Here is a 25489-nt window from a genome sequence, read left to right on the forward strand (position 1 = left end):
CCATTCACACACAGACACACCAGTTCTCACCCAGGCACCCATTCACACCAGTTCTCACCCAGGCACCCATTCACACCAGTTCTCACCCAGGCTCCCATTCACACCAGTTCTCAACCAGGCACTCATTCATACACAGACACACCAGCTCTCACCCAGGCACCCATTCACACACAGACACATCAGTTCTCAACCAGGCACCCATTCACACACAGACACATCAGTTCTCAACCAGGCACCCATTCACACACAGACACACCAGCTCTCACCCAGGCACCCATTCACACACAGACACACCAGCTCTCACCCAGGCACCCATTCACACCCACACACACCACCTCTCACCCAGGCACCCATTCACACCCACACACACCACCTCTCACCCAGGCACCCATTCACACCAGCTTTCAGCCAGGCACTCATTCACACACAGACGCACCGGCTCTCACCCAGGCACTCATTCACACACACAGACGCACCGGCTCTCACCCAGGCACTCATTCACGCACACAGTCGCACCCGCTCTCACCCAGGCACTCATCCACGCACAGACGCACCCGCTCTCACCCAGGCACTCATTCACACACACAGACGCACCCGCTCTCACCCAGGCACTCATCCACACACACAGACGCACCCGCTCTCACCCATGCACTCATCCACACACACAGACGCACCCGCTCTCACCCAGGCACTCATCCACGCACAGACGCACCCGCTCTCACCAAAAACTTCTTCTTCCTTCGCTGCAGGGATGGGCTCCAGTTCCGCCGCGGCTTTACTCCGGCGGGCCTTCTTTTTTCGCCACCGCGGGAATGGGCTCCCGTGGTGGCCTCGGTCGGGTTTCCTCTTCGCCGCCACAGGCTGTGGCGGCCTTGCTTTGTCGGGGTCAGGTCTCCTCTTCGCCGCCATGGGAATGGGCTCCCATGGCGGCTTTGCTTCGTCAGGGGTCGGGTTTCCTCTTCATTGCGCGATCTTGCTTCGTCAGAGTTCAAAATTCCTCCCTGCCTGCCTCACCGGCCAATCAAAGGCTTCCTCCCTTCTTCCTACTCCCACTGGTAGGGAGGAGGCTTCCGATTGGCCTGCGCGGGGGCAGGCAGAATGAAGGAGGCTTCCCATTGTGTAATGGGGGTAGGAAGAACGAAGGCTTCCAATTGGCCCGCGTGTGCTGGAAAAAGGCAAAAGGAAAGTAGAACGGGGTAGTGGGACACCGGGAGACGCGACACACCTGGCGGTGTTTGGCGACACACTAGTGTGTCGCGACACACCGGTTGAGAAGCGCTGGTCTAATCAACAACTCTCTGCTCTCTGTTACTGTTTTACCTATCCCTCTTTTCTAATAACCAAGTTCTTCATTCCCTGTTTTATTGTAACATTTTACGCCTGCTGTGTTAATTGGTTCTCACCTAGTTCATTGTTAACCGGTACGATAAGACTTGTCTTGAGCATCGGTATATTAAAAGAACTTAAATAAATAAATAAATAAATAAATAAAGAGAGCATTGGAAATAGCACTGAGATCAGGCTTCTCTAAAAAAAGGTTTTTATTCATGCGCAACGCATAGGGACATAAGAACATAAGAAATTGCCATGTGGGTCAGACCAAGGGTCTGACCCAGCATGGCATGGATTACAAACTGGTTAAAAGACAGGAAACAGAGAGTAGGATTAAATGGTCAATTTTCTCAGTGGAAAAGGGTAAACAGTGGAGTGCCTCAGGGATCTGTACTTGGACTGGTGCTTTTCAATATATATATAAATGATCTGGAAAGGAATACGACGAGTGAGGTTATCAAATTTGCGGATGATACAAAATTATTCAGAGTAGTTAAATCACAAGCAGACTGTGATACATTACAGGAGGACCTTGCAAGACTGGAAGATTGGGCATCCAAATGGCAGATGAAATTTAATGTGGTCAAGTGCAAGGTGTTGCATATAGGGAAAAATAACCCTTGCTGTAGTTACGCGATGCTAGGTTCCATATTAGGAGCTACCACCCAGGAAAAAGATCTAGGCATCATAGTGGATAATACTTTAAAATTGTCAGCTCAGTGTGCTGCAGCAGTCAAAAAAGCAAATAGAATATTAGGAATTATTAGGAAGGGAATGGTTAATAGAACGGAAAATGTCATAATGTCTCTGTATCTCTCCATGGTGAGACCGCACCTTGAATACTGTGTACAATTCTGGTCGCCGCATCTCAAAAAAGATATAGTTGTGATGGAGAAGGTACAGAGAAGGGCAACCAAAATGATAAAGGGGATGGAACAGCTCCCCTATGAGGAAAGGATGAAGAGGTTAGGGCTGTTCAGCTTGGAGAAGAGACGGCTGAGGGGGATATGATAGAGGTCTTTAAGATCATGAGAGGTCTTGAACGAGTAGATGTGACTCGGTTATTTTCACTTTCAAATAATAGAAGGACTAGGGGGCATTCCATGAAGTTAGCAAGTAACACATTTAAGACTAATCGGAGAAAATTCTTTTTCACTCAACGCACAATAAAGCTCTGGAATTTGTTGCCAGAGGAGGTGGTTAGTGCAGTTAGTGTAGCTGGGTTCAAAAAGGGTTGAATAAGTTCTTGGAGGAGAAGTCCATTAATGGCTATTAATCAATTATACTTAGGGAATAGCCACTGCTATTAATTGCATCAGTAGCATGGGTTCTTCTTAGTGTTTGGGTAATTGCCAGGTTCTTGTGGCCTGGTTTTGGCCTCTGTTGGAAACAGGATGCTGGGCTTGATGGACCCTTAGTCTGACCCAGCATGGCAATTTCTTATGTTCTTATGTTCATCAAGCCCAGCATCCTGTTTCCAACAGAGGCCATATGGGTGCATGAGTATACATTTGCTGGAATTTTAAATCGTATACACAGTTGTGTGTGTATAATTTAAAATACACCTACCGCTCATATGTGTGCCCCTAATTTTAATCAGTTACTCAAGCACTTATATTTTTCATATCTTCTGTAGGAGTTTGTCAGCTTTAACATGCGCAGGTAACTAGCTTTTAAAGCATGCTTGTGTGAAGGACATTCCCAGTTTTACCAATTAGTCCACCAGTTTGCCCAGTCTGTCTCAAGGTCATCCAGACATCTCTGGCTCTCAAGCCTGCACTTCCCTCAGTTGACCCAGACCCCTCACTCAGCCATTTTAGGTCTAAACAGCGATTTATGCAGATCTCACCAAGAGCAGAAGTAAATATGTGCTGCTAACAGCCAACCATGTGCTGCAGCCACCAGATTTAAAATATGGATTTACACTTGTAAATTTTGGCCCTGTCCCAGAATGCCCCGGACTTGCTGCCAACTTTGCAATCTTCTTTTTTTTTTGTGCACACGCATATACATGAGGAAATTGCAGCTTTTAAATATAGGCCTTTTAACGTGAGCAACTCTTTTAAAATTCACCGCAAAACACTGATCTAATAAGATTAGCAATTTGCCAATAAACGTAGAGAACTGTAAATTAACATCCCTAGTATTTTAATAACCTCTTCCAGGGGTATATCAATATTTTGCATTTTAGAAACTAGCTGTATAGCTGTTGACTGCCTTGTAAACCAAGTAGCCTCTTGAGGATTTACCTTACACTATGGGTAGCTAGCCACATGGCTATTCCATCCAGGCATTCATTATTAAATTTTAACAATTAATTTTCTGGATCCCCAAAAGATGTAATGACTTGGAAATCATCAGCATAGAAATAAATGCTAAATAATGCCCTGAATAAAAGAGACCAATGAAGCTAAAAATTAAATTAAAAGTGATAGGAAAAGGACAGATCCCTGTTATGGTTAAGCAGTGTTTGGGTGGATTCTTGAGTACTGTGGCAGATGACCACACTTACGGGGAGGGGCCCCATGGGGAGCCACAGTACTGGGCTAGACACAGGCGCACAAACACAGAATTAGATCTTTTATTGTACAGCTTGATGTATACCACCAGAGGTGGCAGTAGTGAGGTAGTCTGGATGTAGCAGTCTCGAGACCCCTCGGCAGAGGGGACCCTTCTCACCCCGTTGGTATAGGGGAATTCTGGTGTAGGCTTCCCAGCAAGGCAATGCTGTGGAGGAGACAGACTGAGAGTTAGATTACTCACTAGATGGTAGCTATAGGTATGTGATTCCACCAGGCTGAAGTAGATGGTACTGGCACCGAGCAGGGAGAGCAGGCCCTCGAAGAGCGAGTACCTGATCCCTGTAAGGCACCTGAAATAAAGCAGAGGGCCCCCGAGGAGCGGGTACCCAGGTTAGTCAATACCCCGAAGGGCAGAGAGAGAGCTTCCAGTGGCAGCATGGAAGCGGCAGAATAGCTTAGACTGGACGAATCCAATCTTTTGCTAACTCAGTGAGCTAGCAATCGAGTCCAGGCTATATACCCAGATGGCGTGACGTCACTTGAGGGGGATGCCCCCGAAGTTCACACCAATGCTGGAATAAAGATGTGGGTGGTGCATGCGCGCGCACCCTAGAAGGCCCTTGGGAGAAACATGATGGGAGGCAGCATCATAGCCATTCCGGGGATGCCAGAGAGGGCGGCTTGCAGAGGCGGCAGTAGCCATTTTGCCAAGGTAAGCGGGAGGAGCCGTGAGCAAGGTGAGGCATACGGGGCGAAGCCATCTAGGACTGACGGATGCAACAGTACCCCTCTTCAAAGTGCGCCCTCCAGGCCTCCTACCTGGTCTTGGTTTCTGAGGATGCATTCTGTGGAATTGTTGAAGCATCTCTTTATCCATGATATTAGCCAAAGTTCCCAAGAGTTTTCTTCAGGCCCATAACCCTCCCATGACAGGAGGTGTTTCCATACTCTGCCTCTTTTTCTTACATCAAGGATTGCATCTACCTTGTATTCAATGTCTTCTTCTGCATTTATTGGAGTAGGTTCAGATGTCTTGGTTGAGAACTCACTAAGGATCAATGGCTTCAATAGTGAGACGTGGAACATATTATGATTCTTCAATGCTGGTGGTAGCTTCAGACTATAAGTGAGATTACCTAATTGCCGAAGAATGGGAAAGGGTCCAACGAAGCATGGAGCAAAGTGAGCTGAAGGTAGCTTAAGTCTTAAGTGCTTTGTGGATAGCCAGACTTTGTCACCAGGCTGGAAATCTGGAACCTTGCAGTGATGAGCATCATATCTTTTCTTTGCTCGTCCTGCTTTAAAAATCATCTCTTTGGTCTGAGTCCATAGTTATGGAATATCTTTGGCAGTGGTTTGAGCTGCCGGGGACGACACTGACAGTGGAAGTGGTGGTAATGGTAGTCGTCCGTATACCCCTTCAAATGGTGTTGATCCAGTAGATGTTGCTGGATGAGAGTTGATGGCAATTTCAGCCCAGGGCAACAGTTCAGCCCAATCATTCTGGTGAGTGCCCACGTAGGCACAAATGAACTGCTTGAGTGTCCTATTCATTCTACCACCAGTTTTCTATAGTACTAGAAACATTACTGTTGGCACCTAAGAAAGATTTCAGGAACATGGCCCATATTATGAAGGTCAGGAAAACTATTGAGCATATGAACTATGCAAGCTCCAAACATCTGAAGTCAGCTTTTTATGTTCTTACATTCCAAATGTGGACGGACAGGCACAGCATTTGAGGATAGAGGTCAAGCCCTTGTAGGGACATAAGGCCTGGAGGGACAGGCACAGCATTAGAGGTCAGGCCCTTGTAGGGACATAAAGCCTGGACGGACAGGCAGCAGGCACAGCATTCGAGGATAGAGATCAAGCCCTCATAGGGGTGTAAAGCCTGTATAGACAGGCAAGCACAGCATTCGAGGATAGAGGTCAAGCCCTCATAGTGGTATAAATCCTGGATGGACAGGTAGCAGGCATAGCATTCGAGGATAGAGGTCAAGCCCTCGTAGGGTTGTAAAGCCTGGATGGACAGGTAGTGGGCATAGCATTCGAGGATAGAGGTCAAGCCCTCATAGGGGCATAAAGCCTGGATGGACAGGCAGGAACAGCATTCGAGGATAGAGGTCAAGCACTCGTAGGGGTGGAAATTCTGGACGGACAGGCAGCAGGCATAACATTTGAAGATAGAGGTCAAGCCCTCATAGGGGCATAAAGCTTGGATGGACAGGCAGCACAGAATTCAAGGATAGAAGTCGAGCCCTCATAGGGACACAAATCCTGGATGGACAGGCAGCAGGCACAGCATTCGAGGATAGAGGTCAAGCCCTCGTAGGGGTGTAAAGCCTGGATGGACAGGCAGATACAGAATTCGAGGATAGAAGTCAAGCCCTCGTAGGGACACAGCATTCAAGGTCAAGCCCTAGAGACCTAAGGCCTGGATGGACAGGCACAGCATTAGAGGATAGGAGTCAAGCCCTTGTAGGGACATAAGGCCTGAACAGACAGGCACAGCATTAGAAGATTTCCTTTGTGCAGGTATGTTGTGGTTTGATCTGTCACTTCTTCTTGAACTAGTTCACTGCCAGAAGAAAATGGCATCTTTTTCATTTCTGAAAGATAATTCAACGGAGGATGCCTTTAGAGCAATAGAGACTGCCATTTCTGAAGCAAGAACTGATCTGGAGATTATTTGTGAATACCCAGAAGCTACTAATTGTACTTATCCACTTCAGCTGATGACAAAGGAACATGAAGAGCTCTCAGAAATAAGAAAACCGCTACTCAAGTCCAAATCTACAATATCAACCTATGTTGACTTTGTAGTTTACACAGTGCCTCTGTAAACTATGGGAAGACAGAGGATGAACTAGAGTGCAACTACCACCAGTTTTCTATAGTACTAGAAACATTACTATTGGCACCTAAGAAAGATTTTGGGAACATGGCTCATATTATGAAGGTCAAGAAAACTATTGAGCATATGAACTATGCAAGCTCCAAACATCTTAAGCCAGCTTTTTATGTTCTTACATTCCAAATGTTGCAAAACAGGAAAAGAATATTCTGGAAAGACGTGATGCACAAATACATGAAACTGAAATTAGAAATAGTAGAACTAAACTCAGACAGGCACAGAGTTTGAGGACAGGCCCTTGTAGGGACATACAGCCTGGATAGTGGATGGACAAGCACAGAGTTTCAGGTCAGGTACATGTGCTGATATTATGTGGAGCACAGGAGGCAAATGGAGCTGCTGCAAGGCTTTTAATTGCTTTCATTCATCTTGCCATTCACATGAAAAGTTTGGAAACCCAAGCAAAGGCAGGTTTATTTTCAAAAACACTAGCATTTCCATCAACTTTGGTGCCAGCCTTGAGTGGTGAGGGATCATGATATCCCCTGTCATTGAAAGTACACGTTCACTGGGCCCACTGGTTGGTGGACATGACAGATATCACTGAGCCACTTTGGCTAGGTGTGGCCAGACAGTGGACTTGTGTGCCCAATATGCCAGCGTATCTGTCTGCATGTCCTCTGTAGGCTCTGAGAGATACAGGGTCACTGACAGTTGTGCTGGTGTCTCCTTTGCTTGGATGGGCTGAGAGTCACTCATGCCAGCTGCTTTCTCTCTCACCCATAGCACAAAAGATGAATCTTTATGGGCAACATGCCTTTGGCATACTGAAGTGGAGGAGGAGGAGGTACTAGCTGTCACTGACAGAGTGCTGTTCATGCTTGGGCTAGCACAACTCTCTGAAGTGCCCGCCGCTGTTTCCTCCTCTGCTTCATGCCTAATCTGTCTCTGCCTATGGTGCTCCAGATCACGGATTTTGTTAATAGCAGTTCCTTCACAAATGAGAGACAATTGGCCTGTAGGGTGAGTTTCCCTTTCACATGGGGATCACAGACTGTGGCGAGCATGTGTGTGCTCTTCTGTTAAAGGCCCTAATCTCTCTTGCACCTGCTCAATGTCCAGGCAATGCAGCACCTCAGCTGTCATTCCCCCTTCCTGTTTAAAGCCCTCCAAATTTTCCTCCAGAAAATTAACTATAGGGATAATGTTAGCCAAGGTGATACTTCTGGAACTCAGCTCCTCCTTGACATCCTTGAAGGGCTGCAGAATGTTTACCAGCTGACTCATGACTAATCAATCATGATGCCCTAGGGGATTCTGCACACCTATGTCCATTGAACCAGAAAGTTCATGAAGGGGTGTCTGCAGCTCTACTAACCTCTGCAGCATCATAAAGGCAGAATTCCACCGGGTGGCAATGTCTTGAATGAGACGCTTGTGAGGCATCTCCAAATCAGTCTGCTTTTGTTGGAGAACCTGCCTCACCTTCACACTTCTGTGGAAGTGCACAGCTATGTTCCTGCTCTTGTATATTAACGTATGCAGGTATTCATTTTCTTGGTGATTGGACTCCAACCCCAGAGCTGACCACTACCAGGTGCAGAGTGTGTGCAAAACATCAGATGTTCTGAAAGTGCCAAGCTTATAAGTACAAAAGAGGCCCACTGGGGATTTGGCTTCATTGAGCACTGCTGTCCCAATAATATATATGTGAGTCTGCAAAATTGCCCAGTGCCCACTGATGCCCAGTGAGTGCACTATGTGTCTTCTTGGCTTAAAAGAGCACAAAGTGACGGCCTGAGTTCAATTTAAGAAACTGTAGTTAAATAAAAAGGATGGCTTGCTTGGCACAGCATCAAAAATTAAGAAATATATTTTTCAATGGAAAATTCTATCAAAGTAGCTAGCAATTTAATATATCTCCCACCCACAACACCCAAATCCTGCTTGCAACCTATCCCAAGGTGTAAAATAAGTAGAAAAATGCCACTGCTAGCAGCTTCTCTCAGTGGCACAGAGAGACCGTCTCAGATCAATAAAAAAAAGTGCGGTCAAAAAAAGCTTGTTTACGCTAGCTGGCTGGGGGCAGCACTGCAGCCAAATTGAACAAATATGTTTTTCAATGGAAAATTCTATCAATTTAGTTAGCAATTGAATACAGATTTCAGACACTCAGACTAGCTCTGAGTACAGCCACCTCCCCGGACCACCTCCCCAGAGCATCCCCGCCAAGAAAGTGCGTGGCACGCCGCGTACGTAACGTATAAATAGTGCTGCATCATCAGGAATAGTGTCACAGAGCACTGAGTGAGAGCAGTGATTGGCCGCATTAGAAAAATGCTTACATTGCTTAGCTCTGATAGGTTGCATTCTGGTCTCCTTGCCAACCTGTCTGACAGGTTGGCAAGAGCTGTGAGGTCTCTTATGACTCACAGGAAAGGGCTGATTTTTGCTATCTCCTATTTCAAACGGCCGCTAAGAAATCACTGCGAGCCAAAAGAATGAAACTAATATGATATGTTGTATTCGTGGGGGATCGCAATGCATTTCGCGAACCCACGAATACAATGAATAGGTGCGTATACGTTTCGGATTGCCAATACGTTGCAAACGAATGCACAACTCTAGTTGATTATGAGTGGTTGTACTATTGGACTTTCCTCAGTGAATATTGAATATAAACATGTATTTAACAATTTAACTTTCTACTTGTCAGCATCTATGTAATTCTCCTCCTAGTTTTACAATCCCTTTGTCACTTCTTCCTGTCACTAGCATAACTAAAAAGAAAATCTTGTCCCCATGCTTTACTATGTTAGCAATTTATTATTCCATTTTTGTCTTTGCTTTCCTGATTACTTCAGTAGCTTATCTAAACTTTACCAGTCTTCCTTCTTCTGTAATCACTTGTGATTTTTAAATAATAATTACATTCTTCTTCTCTCATTTTACAGCAGGCCCAGCAAGTAGACCCCTGTCTCTGAGTCAGTTGCATCTGAAATCATCACCCAGGACTTCTTTACTGATGAGGAGCCATCTGTAGAACTGGTACAAGCATTGCCAGATGGAGAAATACAGCACCAGAACCAGGATATACCCCAGAGTCTGGAGTAGGAAGGGTTGCTGGCCTTATCACGATCTCTGCCCTCTTTCCCTGAAGATTTGGCAGGCATACACACACACACACATGCCACCATCCAGTTTGGTCTGCTGCCCATATCAAATGATATGCTCTCATTGCTGTTACCACAGGTACCACTTGGGGAAGTCTTAGGATCCAATGCAGGAATCAGGATAGCAACAAACAGCCTAAATAACTGCAAGATCCAGTCACAAGCACTGTGCTTAGCAGGCTAATAACTAGACAAGGAACTCACCAAGAATAATGGACGTCCCACCAGCTGAGCCACCTGCATCATGACCTTATCCATATCAATTAGAATATGGAGAAGCAGTCTATGGTAATGATGCAAGAGCTCAATGAGCCTGCAGCCACCACCTAGGACTTCAATGTCAACATTCTCCATAGTATCAAGTCAATGAATAAGATTCAGATGAGCTCCAGCAATCACTACCAAATCCACCCTTGTGAAAGGCCCTGACAGTGGCGAAAGAGGTATGGTGGATGAGAGAAGATTTTACCACCAGAAAAGGAAGCATAGCATGCACCACACTAAGCAATAGGAATGTCGGGCCACAGAAGTGTACAAGCCACATAGCTGCTGGATCTGGCCTGAAGATCCTGTCCTAGGGCCATAATATTTTGATGATATGTTGTACACTGTTTTTGGCAGGGTTTTACTCTGAAATTCATAAATAAATAAAGTTTATAAATAAGAACAGGTGCCTACCTGTTTGATGACCTTGGATGCTCTAAAAGAGAACGTCCCACTAAGGACAGTGGTTGTGAAAAGAAAACTAGTGTTGTGTGTGTGTGTATGTGTGTGTGTGTGTGTGTGTTTAGGGATTTAGGAAAGATTTTGCTGGTCAAAATGTGTTTATTTACAGGAAAGGTTCTGCCAGTCAACAAGTTTTTCTGGAGAGGAAATTCAGGTAGAAATTTTGCAATAACACTCATAAGTTAGTTTACATGTGTTAACAACAATGTTAAGATCAAAAACTATCTTGCACATGTTAAAATCCCTTTTAGAGGGTAATATTCAAAGGGATTTCTGTAATAAAAACAATGCTTTACCCACAGAAATGGTCCTTTAAATAAATGCATAATCAATATACACATAAAATTATGTGTATACATTGTATGCACATACCTTTACATATATAAGGGGAGGCATTCTAGTGATGGAGTCTGGGCAGAGTTAGGACTTACAGGCCTTCTCTTTGATTTTAAAAAGTATGCATGTAAATTTTCGTTGCCAAACTATAAGCACCAAATAGCAGGTGCAATTATGTACACATAGTTTACTGGGATAATTTTCAAAGTGGATTTATACGTATAAGTCTTCTATGAAAAATGATGAAACATATGCATATATTTGCCATCTAACCTATAAGCAATGTTACAAAATTACCCCTTAATGCATGTTAGCTGCTTGCAATAGAATTTAATGTATGTTAAAACTTGTAATAGCATTAACTAGGGATGTGAATCGTTTTAGGACGATTAAAATTATCGTCCGATAATTTTAATATCGTCTTAAACCGTTATGGAACACAATACAATAGAGATTCTAACGATTTATCGTTATAAATCGTTAGAATCGTGAGCCGGCACACTAAAACCCCCTAAAACCCACCCCCGACCCTTTAAATTAAATCCCCCACCCTCCCGAACCCCCCCCAAATGAGTTAAATAACCTGCGGGTCCAGCGGCGGTCCGGAACGGCAGCGGTCCGGAACGGGCTCCTGCTCCTGAATCTTGTTGTCTTCAGCCGGCGCCATTTTCCAAAATGGCGCCGAAAAATGGCGGCGGCCATAGACGAACACGATTGGACGGCAGGAGGTCCTTCCGGACCCCCGCTGGACTTTTGGCAAGTCTCGTGGGGGTCAGGAGGCCCCCCACAAGCTGGCCAAAAGTTCCTGGAGGTCCAGCGGGGGTCAGGGAGCGATTTCCCGCCGCAAATCGTTTTCGTACGGAAAATGGCGCCGGCAGGAGATCGACTGCAGGAGGTCGTTCAGCGAGGGTTCCGGCGCCTCGCTGAACGACCTCCTGCAGTCGATCTCCTGCCGGCGCCATTTTCCGTACGAAAACGATTTGCGGCGGGAAATCGCTCCCTGACCCCCGCTGGACCTCCAGGAACTTTTGGCCAGCTTGTGGGGGGCCTCCTGACCCCCACGAGACTTGCCAAAAGTCCAGCGGGGGTCCGGAAATCGCTCCCTGACCCCCAGCGGGGGTCAGGGAGCGATTTCCCGCCGCGAATCGTTTTCGTACGGAAAATGGCGCCGGCCATACGCGTATGGCCGGCGCCATTTTCCGTACGGAAAATGGCGCCGGCAGGAGATCGACTGCAGGAGGTCGTTCAGCGAGGCGCCGGAACCCTCGCTGAACGACCTCCTGCAGTCGATCTCCTGCCGGCGCCATTTTCCGTACGAAAACGATTTGCGGCGGGAAATCGCTCCCTGACCCCCGCTGGACCTCCAGGAACTTTTGGCCAGCTTGTGGGGGGCCTCCTGACCCCCACGAGACTTGCCAAAAGTCCAGCGGGGGTCCGGAAGGACCTCCTGCCGTCCAATCGTGTTCGTCTATGGCCGCCGCCATTTTTCGGCGCCATTTTGGAAAATGGCGCCGGCTGAAGACAACAAGATTCAGGAGCAGGAGCCCGTTCCGGACCGCTGCCGTTCCGGACCGCCGCTGGACCCGCAGGTTATTTAACTCATTTGGGGGGGGTTCGGGAGGGTGGGGGATTTAATTTAAAGGGTCGGGGGTGGGTTTTAGGGGGTTTTAATGTGCCGGTTTTGCGATTTTTAGATTTTTCACGATTTTTCACGATATTTTACCCCCCCAAACGGCAACAATACGATTCCCTCCCCCTCCCAGCCGAAATCGATCGTTAAGACGATCGAGGACACGATTCACATCCCTAGCATTAACACAATTTCTTGCTTCATTACTTCATCAAATATCACACCCCTCTACAAAATCCCTTCTTCAGCCTACTCAGGCCCTCTTACTGTCCATACATTCAGATTTAGTTACTCACAGTTTCCTGATCAGCTCAAGTAGGAAAACCCTCAGTTTCTGCAGGCAGGGAAACAACTGAATCCTGTGGCAAGTTCCTGCTAGGCACAGTTTGCCTCCTGGTCCACATGAAAGCTCTCCCCAGTTGAAATACTCTTGTTTCTACCATTCTTCCAAAATAGCCACACACAGATCTTCTTTTCCCTCAGGCTTCCTGAGACACTGGGAGAATATCTCTGCCAACTCTTGCTTCTCACTCCCTGTAACCTTTAGAGAGGTTCACAGCTACATCCTCCTCATTGCTTGGTGACTCTGGAGAAGCCACAGACCAAAAGTAGTCAGGCTAAGCTATCCCCAAAGAGGCTGTAACAGGCTGTTATTCAAACCAAGTGCCTGTACTACCTCCTGATCCTTAGTTGAACTTCCCTCAGTGGAACCTTCTCAATATCACAGAAACACAACCCTTACGTATTTCCTATAGGATAAAACCATCACCTTATACAACCATTCTCTGAATATTAATTGTTCATATTTTGGGGCCAATGCAATATAGTGCATTCAGCCTAGTGCACAACTTAACGAGTGATTGGATGTGCGTTTTGAATGCGCTAGGCTAACCCCTGATACAATAAGAGGATTACCGCATCCAAACGCACATCCAAACACATGCATAGCTAATAGCGCTCATCACTTATAATTTCCATGTAGATGAGGCTATTACTGTTACCCCCCAATATAGAAAACCACTGCTTGGGTAACGCATCCTTGTTAAAGAGGCAAATTTAACACTACCTCGGAGCTGGCATTAATTGAGTAGCGATTTTCTGCTTCCTTCTACTGGCTGCCTGCCTGGTTGATAAAACCCAAAGAGACGAGATTACTCTAGTACTACATGAACTGCATTGGCTTCCTTTAGCAGCAGAATCAGATGTAAAGTTTTAAACCTGTTTACATGTTAACATTTTTTTAGGCTGAAATACTTGATGGATAACCTCAGGTGATATCAACCAATATGAGGATGCTGAAATCTTTGCTGCAGGGGCTACTTGGGACTCCATCCCTAATCTGAGCTTGGTTGCTCTTTGTCACTGCAAGGGATTTCATATGCCAGCATTTCTTTTGCAGGGCGAGAAAACAGTCGCTCATATTGAGCATCCATTTTCCTAATCCACACAGGGATGTCTCCTGGGTACCCAATACAGAGCACTAAGGATGCACAATTCATCCCTAGGGCATCCTTTTTAGCATAGCAGCTCATTGTAATTCTGCATCAGGTGCCAAGGAGAGGTGTTTGTGCGCACATTAAGGAAACACATGCCATAATGCATTGGCTTCTTTCTGTGGCACAGAGGGGCCACACTAGGCACTGCATTCTAGAAGACTTCTTTTCTTTCCCTCTCTTCAATGGTCTTTTTCATAGAATCCAATTCTGTACTGGTCAAGATCATAAGGCAGAATCACCTCTAAGTCTCTCAATACTCAATCTACTAGCAGAGATTTTTTTCAGAAGATCCTTGCTAAGACCCTAAATTCATACATCACCATACATCACCATGTTCTCTCCACCTAGCTTGTTGAAGCTAGGTGGAGAGAACATTGCCCAAATCTCATCTTGGAGTGAGTTTCCTCACTCCGAAGGCCATCAAATCTTCACAAGAGACCACTGCTCTGTTCGTACGTCTCATGTTGATTGTGAAAGTGGCCCCCAACCCCCTACACTCATACCTAATCCCCACCTCGAGTTACTAGGTGGGCCTCCCATAGGGATACAAATACCTGTCTAGGGAGGAGGAACTATAGCAAGTCTCTCTCTCTCTCTCTCTCTCTCTCTCTCTCTCTCTCTCTCTCTCTCTCTCTCTCTCTCTCTCTCTCTCTCTCTCTCTCTCTCCTCCCCCCCCCCAGGTTAATAGCACAATTTGTACTAAGAGTGTGTATTAGCATAAGGTAACACCCCTTTTTGGTATCGCATGCGATATTGGAAAATGAGGCCCTTAATTTGTTAAGCACTTGGATTTTACATATGTAAATTATCTAATTTAATAACATATGTTCATGAAAGAAATTACCAGTCCACCAGTTTGCCCAGTCTACCTCTAGGTCAGTGGTTCTCAACCCTGTCCTGGGGACCCCACCAGCCAGTCAGGTTTTCAAGATATCCACAATGAATATGCATGAGAGAACATTTGCATGCACTGCCTCCATAACATGCAAATTTTCTCTCATGCATATTCATTGTGGGTATCCTGAAAACCCGACTGGCTGGTGGGGTCCCCAGGACAGGGTTGAGAACCACTGCTCTAGGTCATCAAGATTTTACCTAGGTTCTTCATGCTCCACTCCTCCTAGTTTACTCAGACCCCTCACCCAATCAGTATTTGCCTATAAAGAATTATATTCTGACTTACACTTATGCGCTATTAGTAGTAACAGCTTTACATGCATCACATTTTCAGGTTTTAAAATAGCACCTCATATGCATAAATGTTGGCCCCGCCCCAGAATGCTCTGAGCTGCTCCAGCCCACCCCTTTTTTATACAAGCAAATATATTCCCACACTATTACTTACATGTGTATGTTTGAGTTTATAAAATAGCAGTTGCATGAATATGCGCTATTTGTGCATGCATGTGCTCATTTTTATACATACAACTCTTTTAAAATTCACCTTTAAGTGAATTAAAGGCTCAAAAATGATTCCCTGTTAATTTTTAAATTCTGAGATGCTCCTTTTCTTTCTCCAATCAGTCCTTACTAACTAAATGGTTGGTTACTAGAGCCTCCGTAGTTTGTAGTTGGACTTATCCCTGTTGAGTTTCTTGACCTTTCTTATAACAGGATCACTTGTGCTCATAATGGTACGCCTTCCTATGGAGAAACAAACTAATCATTAAACTATTTTAATATAATCAATGAGACACTATTGATATTTTCACTTAATTTATTAAGGGTACATGTGCACCAGATTTTAATGTCCGCATGTGCAGGTGGGTGGCCTCCACGTGAGGGTGAATTTTAAAAGAATCACACGGCGACATGATCAGGCCTTTGCCCAGTTCCCTAACCCTATCCTTCTTCCCTCTTCCCCTCTCCTCCCCAACCCCTAAATCTACCCTAACAGGTGGTGGGGGGGGGGGGTGTTGAAGAATTTACTTGTTCTTCCGAGCAGGAGTAAGTTCCACGTCCCAGCCACACTCAGCCCTGACCCTCCCTGCCCCTCCCTGGCCAGACCATGCCCCCAGCCCGCCCCTTTCTTCAGGCCTGGCACTTCTGCACATACCAGGAGAAACATGTGTGGCCGGGCTTTTTTTAAAATGCACTCAGCATGTGCAAGGCTCGGCCTCATACATATCTCCCTGATTTTTTGAGAGCAGGCCTTTTAAAATCTACTTGATAATATTTATATGCATACTTTTGAAAACTGAAAGTATGCACGTAAATGGTTTCCCTGCTCTAACTGTGCCTCCTGGAACACCCCTTTCATGTAAGCATTAAAGTATACACAAAATCAAATTTGCACATACTCTTATATGTTCAACTCCTCGGGCAATTTTACATGCTTAAAACCACATTTTATGTGTATAGATGATTTTGAGAATAAGGTCCATGGCATATTGTGATTATGGGCCTTATTTTCTAAGTGTATCGCATGCGGTAAGGGACGTTTCGCACGCGAAATGTCCCTTTTCACGTGCGATACCAAAATGAGGGCGGAGTCGGCCCCAGAAGAGGAGGAGTCGGGGCATCACCAGGGCCGACTCCGCGAAGCCGCCGTGGACGATGAAAAGGTAAGGCCCTTTTTGCGTCCGCGTTCGCGTTCGCTCCCAATAGCTACACCTCCTATGGTGGCGCTATTGGGTGCGAAACTGGCAGCGATCGCACCGCGACGGTGCGATCGCTGCCGGCTAGCGCAGGCCCGCCCCCCATTTCGGCCCCCCGCCCCTCATTTCCTAAAGTATCTCAGGCCTGCTATACTTTAGAAAATGAGGCCCTTAGTGCTCTATGCACAACCACTTTAAATCATTGTATATGTTTTATTCCACATGAATTCAGTGACTCTGACTCCCAAGATTACTGTTGAAGGGAATGCATTGCAGTATAATATGAATTATGCTTCAGTAATTTTGTTTAAGAGTCAACAGCTTCTTCTGTATGATACTGTATCATATTTAAATTTTTCATTTCTGTACCTTAAAAACAAAATTGCTTAAACATTTTCTAATGGAGGTTCTTTACATTAAATAGTGTTTCTTAGTGAATTTTGATGTTCCAGAAGCCAAAATACAATAGAATACATTATTCTTACAACAAATATGCACTATTTTATTCACACCTGCCTGGTCGTTGTTTTTGACTGTGTATGTTTTGCAGTGATATTTGGATGGTTTCCTGTTTGCTACCAGCACACAAAGGCATTTATATTACAATTGCCCTTAAACACACAATGAAAGAACCAAGGATTTATGTGAAGGTTTCATTATTTTCTCCTCTTTTGTTCTTTCTAGGATGTCTTCCAAGCGACCAGCTTCTCCGTATGGGGTAGCAGATGGAGAGGTAGCCATGGTGACAAGCAAACAGAAAATGGAAGAAGAGGAGAGTGATGGGGTCTCAGCCTTTCAACTTCCCTTTCATTTGAATTTTCCCAACAAGTCTTACTGTGAGGAATTTCAGGCAGTTGCCTTGCTGACACAAGAAAGTTCTGACCACAGAAGTACCATTTCTCTGCATAATACAATGGTAGGTTCTGTTCCTTGCATATGTGCAGCCATCAGTCTTTGACCTCTGTTTCTTCAGTGCTTTGGCATTAAAGCTTCTACATGTGCACTACTATAAATAGTAGATATAGTTTATATTACAACAGTAGTAATTGAAACAAAACGTTCTTTATCTGTGCACCTAATAAACATGATGAATTACTGATTTTTTTTTAAAAATAATCATTGAATAATATCCTCATTTACTATCAATTATATTTTACAACTATGGCACTGTTTTATATATATCCCATAGCCCTTTTTTTATGTCATAATGTGACATTAAAGCCATATACTGTAGTACTTTGCATACAAAGACAGCCATGCTTCAGTATTATTAATATAAGGCATATTATTTAATTCTATTTTAGATTTTAATTGTGAAGGTAGTTCTATTTCTGATCATTTACATTTCTGGTATATCTATAAGATTTCCTGAAGTTAATGTAACATTTAGAATACAGAGGACTGTGAAAATTCTGAATGGCCCATGCTATTTGTAATGTATGCAGTCACTTTTAGCCTGAGTACAGGGAAGAGCTATGGGAAAGGCCTATAGAGGGGATAGGGGCCTAAAGATGGTTGAGAGGTAGGTAAGGTCTTGTAGAGGGGTCAGGGAGGTCCTTATAGTTAGCATTGAGCTAAGGAAGGTCCTTTAAAGAGGGTTATTTCTTTGTTGCTGTTTGAGAATTTATTAATACAAAGTATGCATGCTAAATTCACCCATGTACTTTTGCATATGCTATTTGGTCTGATGGATGAGCAGGGGCAAAATAGCAAGCATGGATTCAAAAATCAAATTATGCACACTGTTTTACTCCCTCAATCTAAATATACCCTGAGAATGCTTATTTTTCATCCAACTAAAAGTATGCTTATGTAACCCTTGAAGTTCAATTTTCTTTATGACTCCTTGTGTCTGAAACCTGCACTTTGATTCCCAACCCAGTATCAGAAATGAATCCACACGCTCTTTAGTGAGTAACAGTTTTATCTTTACTGGAATGAATGACTGAAATAAATCTGTTCACTTCCTAGCATCTGCATTTGTCATATAAACACATGTATATAGTACAAGAGAAAACTCAACTTTGTCATAAACTCATGTTAAGTATTTCAACCAGAATCAGCATGTGATATAGCACCCGACCTTAAGCAGTCTCTGAACAAGCAAAGTCCCAGATTGTATCCTACTGTGTGTCCATTTGAATTTAGAGCTGAAGAGGGCGTCAGTACTGCTCTTTGCTTCAACTGTCAAATCCACAATACAGCAGCCTCTATCCAAAAGAAGAGCTTCAAATCCTGACAGGGCACAGTTCAACTGCTCCCAAGTCGTCCACAGCAGGGTTCCAGAAAAGAGAACCTTAATCAGCACAGATAATATTTATTAGTTCAGAGCAGGGCAGGAACTCTGTTCAGGCTGAGCAGTGATCTGTTCGCACATGCTCAATACAATCCAATTTTTATAAATCTCTTTAGGTAAAGTAAAAAAACAACTTCAATACATCTCAAAACAATGTTAGCTAACATAAATACATTACACATGAATACAATTATAGAGGGCTGCTCACCTTAATCAGCACAGATAATATTTATTAGTTCAGAGCAGGGCAGGAACTCTGTTCAGGCTGAGCAGTGATCTGTTCGCACATGCTCAATACAATCCAATTTTGAATCTCCTTTCCCCCCCCCCCCCCCTCAGCTCTTAAAGAGACAGCACTCTATTGTCAGTCTTTTCATGTCACAATGATGATTCAACCTTTCTCTGCCCTAGTTCCTAGAGGTATGTTACACTTACTGTTAATACTAGCACATACTTTTAGTCAGATAGAAGAGGGCAATTTTCAGCCAAACTATTATATGTGGATAAATGTTTTTGAAAATTTTCCTCTTAATATATCTGTTCCAATAAAGAGATTTTCATTGTTTAGTGAGAACTGTTTTCTACATTCTTGACTAAAGTGTAATAACTTAAGAACATAAAAACATAAGACTTGCCATACTCTGTCAAACCAAAAGGTCCATCAAATCCAATATCCTATTTCCAACAGTTGCTAAGCCAGGTTACAAGTACCTGGCGGGATCTCAAAGGGTAGATAGATTCCAAGCTGCTTATCCCAATAATAAGCAGTGAATTTCTGCATTTCCTCCAGGAACTTGTCCAAAACTTTTGTAAACACAGGTACATTAATAGCTTTTGCCACATCCTCTGGCAAAGAATTCCAGAACTTAATTATGCATTGAGTAAAAAAATAGTTAGTTAGTTTATTTAAAAACTTTTCTATGCCGTCGTTAAGTTAGCTAACCATCACAACGGTTTACAACAAGGCACGATAAAGAAAATGTGAGTGGTATAGTTTACACATTTCATCATGTGCCATCAAAAGTAGGGTAGCAATGTAATGCAATAATCTATGTGTGAAAGTTAAGCTTGTATGTTTGGAACATATTAGGCGGTTTGAAATTAACATTAATATGCATTTGTAGGTTACTAGTGACAACTTTTAGTTTGGTGTATCCTTATCCATTAGCTGTTATTCTCCTTATCATAACAGCGGGACAAGAGACATTCGCTCCGGCACACACTCAGCTTCCCTCACCCCTCTTAAATAACAAGACACAACACAGTATGGCAATAAACAAAAGGCCGCAGTTTATTAAATTAACCCGAGCCGTAAATTCTAACACATCAAAATTAACATTCCCCCTCCACCTCCTCCGCCGCGCGCCAGTCTTCACTTACCACCGCGGCCCAATGGTAAGCAGCGTTTACCCCCCCCCCCTACTTACCCCGCCACGTCACCAGCGAGGGTAAGCTTGCGGCCTGAGCATCGGCCCCCCCCTTGCTCTTTAGGCCTTCCCGTGTAGCAGCCACAAGCTACACGAGCATTCCGCCCCCCCCTCCAAAATGTCCTTCACAGTTTTCAACAATGCAATACAACATATGGCTCGGGTTTCCACCGAAACTGCGACATGCGTGGCACCCCCAAGCCACCAACAATACCCCTGAACGGGAGGGAGGGAGGGAGGCAGAACAAACCCCCGCTCTCTACGCTGCCGAATTCCCAACTGCCCCTATTTCCCCGCCACTATCTATCTATCCTACCTCTTGACCAATGGCCCTGCAGCATTTGAACTGCCGCACACCCATTGGCCTACCCTCTTGCCCCACCCCCTCTTTTCCCTACGTGCCTCCCCGATGCTCCCGCCCGTGTTACGTACGTCGACCCGAGACGCGCCCGGATCGACTTCTTTAACAGTGGGACAAGAGACATTCGCTCCGGCACACACTCAGCTTCCCTCACCCCTCTTAAATAACAAGACACAACACAGTATGGCAATAAACAAAAGGCCGCAGTTTATTAAATTAACCCGAGCCGTAAATTCTAACACATCAAAATTAACATTCCCCCTCCACCTCCTCCGCCGCACGCCAGTCTTCACTTACCACCGCGGCCCAATGGTAAGCAGCGTTTACCCCCCCCCCTACTTACCCCGCCACGTCACCAGCGAGGGTAAGCTTGCGGCCTGAGCATCGGCCCCCCCTTGCTCTTTAGGCCTTCCCGTGTAGCAGCCACAAGCTACACGAGCATTCCGCCCCCCCCTCCAAAATGTCCTTCACAGTTTTCAACAATGCAATACAACATATGGCTCGGGTTTCCGCCACAGACAAGGGCAACCCGTTTGCCCATGTTCCCCCACTGCGGCCACCTATGATAAAAGTTGCTGCTTAAGCCCCTCCTCCAAGGCATCATTAAAGAGATCCAGCCCAACATCCGACAGATGCACCCCATCCCCTAGAAAATAACCTCCCAATACCTCCCACGACCACTTTTTAACTAAAAAACTGCGCAATGGGTTCCACCGCCCCTCCAGCTTCTGAAAGAAGGCAAACCCCGCCAAGCGACTCCTAACCGACGCCAAGGAAAACCCGGCGTGCTTGGCCCAAAGAATGAACTGCACCACCCTGTCCTCCCCCACTTCCCCCCCATCCCAACCCTGCGCCCCCAAAAAACGAGCAACCGCCGCTCGCCCTGCCACATAAGCCTTCCAAGTCGCTGGTGCCACGGAGCTCCGGATCAACTTCCACTGGTCTGCAAGCCAAGGTTCCAAAGATGGTCCGGGACCTGCTCTCCAAGTAAATTCGCCCGGGGCGCCGCTGCACGGAATACGTCCCACTTGAAACGAGAGAGAGCGTCTGCAATGAGGTTCTGAGCTCCCGGAACATGCCTGGCTCGCAATGTAACGTTCCAATGCAAACATAACAGGACCAGCGCGCGCAGTAAAGCAGCGATCCGTGTACATTTCGCGGACAGCTTGTTTACTACTTGCACAACTCCCAGATTGTCGCACCACCACACTACCCTCTTATTCGATAACTCCGCGCCCCAAATCGTCAAAGCTACAACAATCGGGAAAAGCTCCAAGAACGTAATATTCCGTGCTAAACCCTCCTCCATCCAACGCCCTGGCCAACGCGCCGCACACCACCGGCCACCGAAATACAACCCAAATCCCGAGGCGCCCGCCGCATCAGAATACAATTCCAACGCCGCATTGGAAACCTCCGACTCCTGCATGATACAAGTCCCATTAAAGGAGCGCAAGAACGAGTCCCAAATCCCTAATTCGTCCCGCATCGCCCTCGTTACCCTGATAAAATGATGCCCCGCGCGAATACCAACCGTCCGCACGGACAGCCGACGGACAAACGCCCTCCCCATGGGTATGACCCGGCACGCGAAGTTCAAGGAACCGATTAAGGATTGCAACCGCTGCAACGTAACTTTCGCAGAGCCTTTTACCAGGCGCACCAGCTCCCTCAACTGTTCGACCTTGTCCATCGGTAACCGGCAGACCATCGCCACCGAATCCAATTCGATGCCCAAAAAAGTCAATTTCGTGGACGGCCCTTCCGTTTTGTCCCGCGCAATCGGCACCCCAAAACGCTCCGCTGTCTGCAGGAAACCACGTAATTGCCGCTCGCACGCATCCGACTCCCCTGGGCCAACAAATAGGAAATCATCCAAGTAATGCAATGAATCCTCACACCCGTTAAAAGACTTCGTGGCCCCGTGAATAAAAGTGCTAAAAGCCTCGAAAAATGCGCAGGAAACAGCACAACCCATCGGCAAGCAGCGATCAATTAAATAGCCCCCTTCAAAATAAAAGCCCAGGAGCGGGAAACATGACGGGTGAATCGGTAACAGCCGGAAGGCGGACTCAATGTCCGCCTTGGCCAAGCGTGCTCCCGGCCCCGCCTTGCGCACTAACGCCACCGCTTCGTCGAAGGAGGCATACTTCACGCTGCAAGCTGACCTCGGGATGAAGTCATTCACGGAGGCACCTTCCGGGTGCGATAAATTAAGGATCAGCCGAAATTTACCAGCCGCCTTTTTGGGAATAACCGCCAACGGCGACAAGTGCATCCGCTGGTACGGGCGCCTGGAAAATGGCCCCTCGATGCGACCTAATTGAATTTCCTCCTGCAATTTAGCCCTGGCGAGTGGTGCCAACAAAGACGCCGACCTGGCGTTTCTCGCCCTCCCCCCTGACCCCGGACCCGTATAAGGAATTATAAATCCAGCCTGAAAGCCATTCAGCAACAGAAAGGCCGCTGTCCTATCGGGATAAACAGACAACCCTTCGACCAACGCCTCAAAATTAATCGGAGAGTCTGCCTTACACCGCAACAGGGTGCTACTTGGCTCCACTGCCAATGCCCACCCCTGACCCTTTAGGACATTTGAGGGCTGCGTGACCTCCCCCGCAAGTGGCGCACGCATGGCGAAACTTGCATTCGGGAAACAAGCAGGTAAGCTTGTTAAACCGCCAACAAACGTCCGTTGCCCCTCCCGCCCCCTTAACTCCCGACTCCCTCGCTTTGGGAACTCCTGCTCGAAAGGAATGACTCCGACCCCCCCCCGCTGGGAAACCACCGGACGCCACGCTGCCAACTACCCCTGTCTCCGCCTTTTTACCCGCCCCCGTGCTTTTATTGGTCATCTGGGTCAACCAAAGATGAATGTCCTGAGAACCCCATGACATGTGTTTATTCCCTGCCATTTTGTCTCTGAACTTCTCATCATAGTTGAGCCAAGCCCAACCTTCATAATCTTTGAAAGCACCAAGAATGCTGGCCGCGTAAGACAGCAAAGCGCCATACTGCGAGGGATCAAAGTGGCTGACAACGCTGGCAAGCCTCAAAAACCCCCGGACCCAATTAACTATTGTTTTGGCAATACGCGGCCCAGAGCCATGCTTCCTATGCTTTTTCTTTGACTTCCTGGAGCCCTTTCTGTCCCCCTGCCGCCCCTCCAGCAACTGAAATATATTCACAAATTTCCTTTTCTTAATGCGGCGCACCAAACGCGAAGGCACTTCCTCCCACAGTTCCGTGAGGGAGGCCAACGCCGGGTGACCCACCTCCAAGCTGGGCCCGGCATCCAACACCGCCCTGCCTGCTACCCCGCTCCTCGCTTGAACTAGACCCGGACGACGAGGAACTCGAACTACTCGCGCCCCCCGATAGCCGCCGCTTGCCTTCCCGCCCCTTCGGCCAAAGTAAGCGCGAAGTGTGAACCCGGGCTGGTAGCCACCCCCGCCTCATCGGGCTCCGCACCGCTCTCGCCGGAGTCCGACTGGTATTGCACCAGCGGGAGGGGGTTGTTGGGAATAGGAACCGGGGTCAGCACCACCGACTGGGCGGGCAACACGCTCCGTTCCGGCGAACTCACCCGCGGCAACCGCTCTGGAGGGACCGCACTCAGCACCCGACCTCTCCCTGCCGCCCTCGCCGCCGAACGCGCCGAAGAACGCCCCCTCAGGCCACCAGCTGCTTTCGCCGCTGCCTTCCTCATGCCGCCGACAGGACCGACTCGCCGGAACACGCGAACCCCAAACTCCCGTAAGCGCTACTCCCCGACAGTTGGCAAATCGGTACGCAGAAAGCAGAACAAACCCCCGCTCTCTACGCTGCCGAATTCCCAACTGCCCCTATTTCCCCGCCACTATCTATCTATCCTACCTCTTGACCAATGGCCCTGCAGCATTTGAACTGCCGCACACCCATTGGCCTACCCTCTTGCCCCACCCCCTCTTTTCCCTACGTGCCTCCCCGATGCTCCCGCCCGTGTTACGTACGTCGACCCGAGACGCGCCCGGATCGACTTCTTTTATCTTTATAAAAAGCTTGTTTAAAGAGCCAGGTTTTCAGATTGGTTTTGAACATTTTCAAATTTCTCTGTAGCCTTATTTCGAGTGGCATGGTGTTCCATAGCACAGGGCCAGCCAGTGATAGTGCTCTTTCCCTTACTTGTGTGAGGCGTGCTGTTTTGACAGAGGGGACAGTAAGTAGAGCCTTATTAGCAGATCTCAGGTTTCTTTGTGGGACATTTATGCGTAGTGCAGTGTTAAGCCAGTCAGTTTTTCATCGTGGATTAGTTTATGAATTGTACATAAAACCTTATATTGTATTCTTTGTTCGATTGGAAGCCAGTGTAATTCGGCGAGAGTTCCTGTAATGTGGTCATTCTTTTTTTTGCCAGTCAATATTCTGGCAGCTGAGTTTTGTAAGATTTGCAGTGGCCGAATCGTAGATTGTGGTAGTCCTAGAAGTAGGGAATTACAGTAATCTGTGCTTGCGAAAATCATTGCCTGTAGAACTGTTCGGAAATTGTTTAGTGTTAGTAAAGGTTTAAGTCTTCTCAGGATCATTAGTTTCGCGTATCCTTCTTTTACTTTCAATGAGATGTGTTGTTTCATGTTTAGTTCAGGGTCAATTATTACTCCTAGATTCCATACTTTCATTGCTAGCTCAAAGGCTTGACTATTTTTGCTTGTGAGTGTAGGTTGTATGTGATGTATGTTTTTACGTTCAAGGTGTAA

The 25489-nt window shown here is 46.4% G+C and overlaps 1 protein-coding gene across 1 annotated transcript in view; it reads left to right on the forward strand.

Moving 5' to 3' along the window:
* The first annotated feature begins 17351 nt into the window (after positions 1-17351).
* Positions 17352-25489, forward strand: part of SOX5 (SRY-box transcription factor 5) — a 1631810-nt gene continuing 1623672 nt past the window's right edge. Inside the window, 1 exon segment of the mRNA XM_029600160.1 lies at positions 17352-17585. Coding sequence (XP_029456020.1) covers positions 17355-17585 — 231 coding nt within the window. The 5' untranslated portion in view covers positions 17352-17354.

The sequence above is a fragment of the Rhinatrema bivittatum genome, chromosome 4 (assembly GCF_901001135.1).
Source record: "Rhinatrema bivittatum chromosome 4, aRhiBiv1.1, whole genome shotgun sequence".
NCBI classification, from domain to species: domain Eukaryota; kingdom Metazoa; phylum Chordata; class Amphibia; order Gymnophiona; family Rhinatrematidae; genus Rhinatrema; species Rhinatrema bivittatum.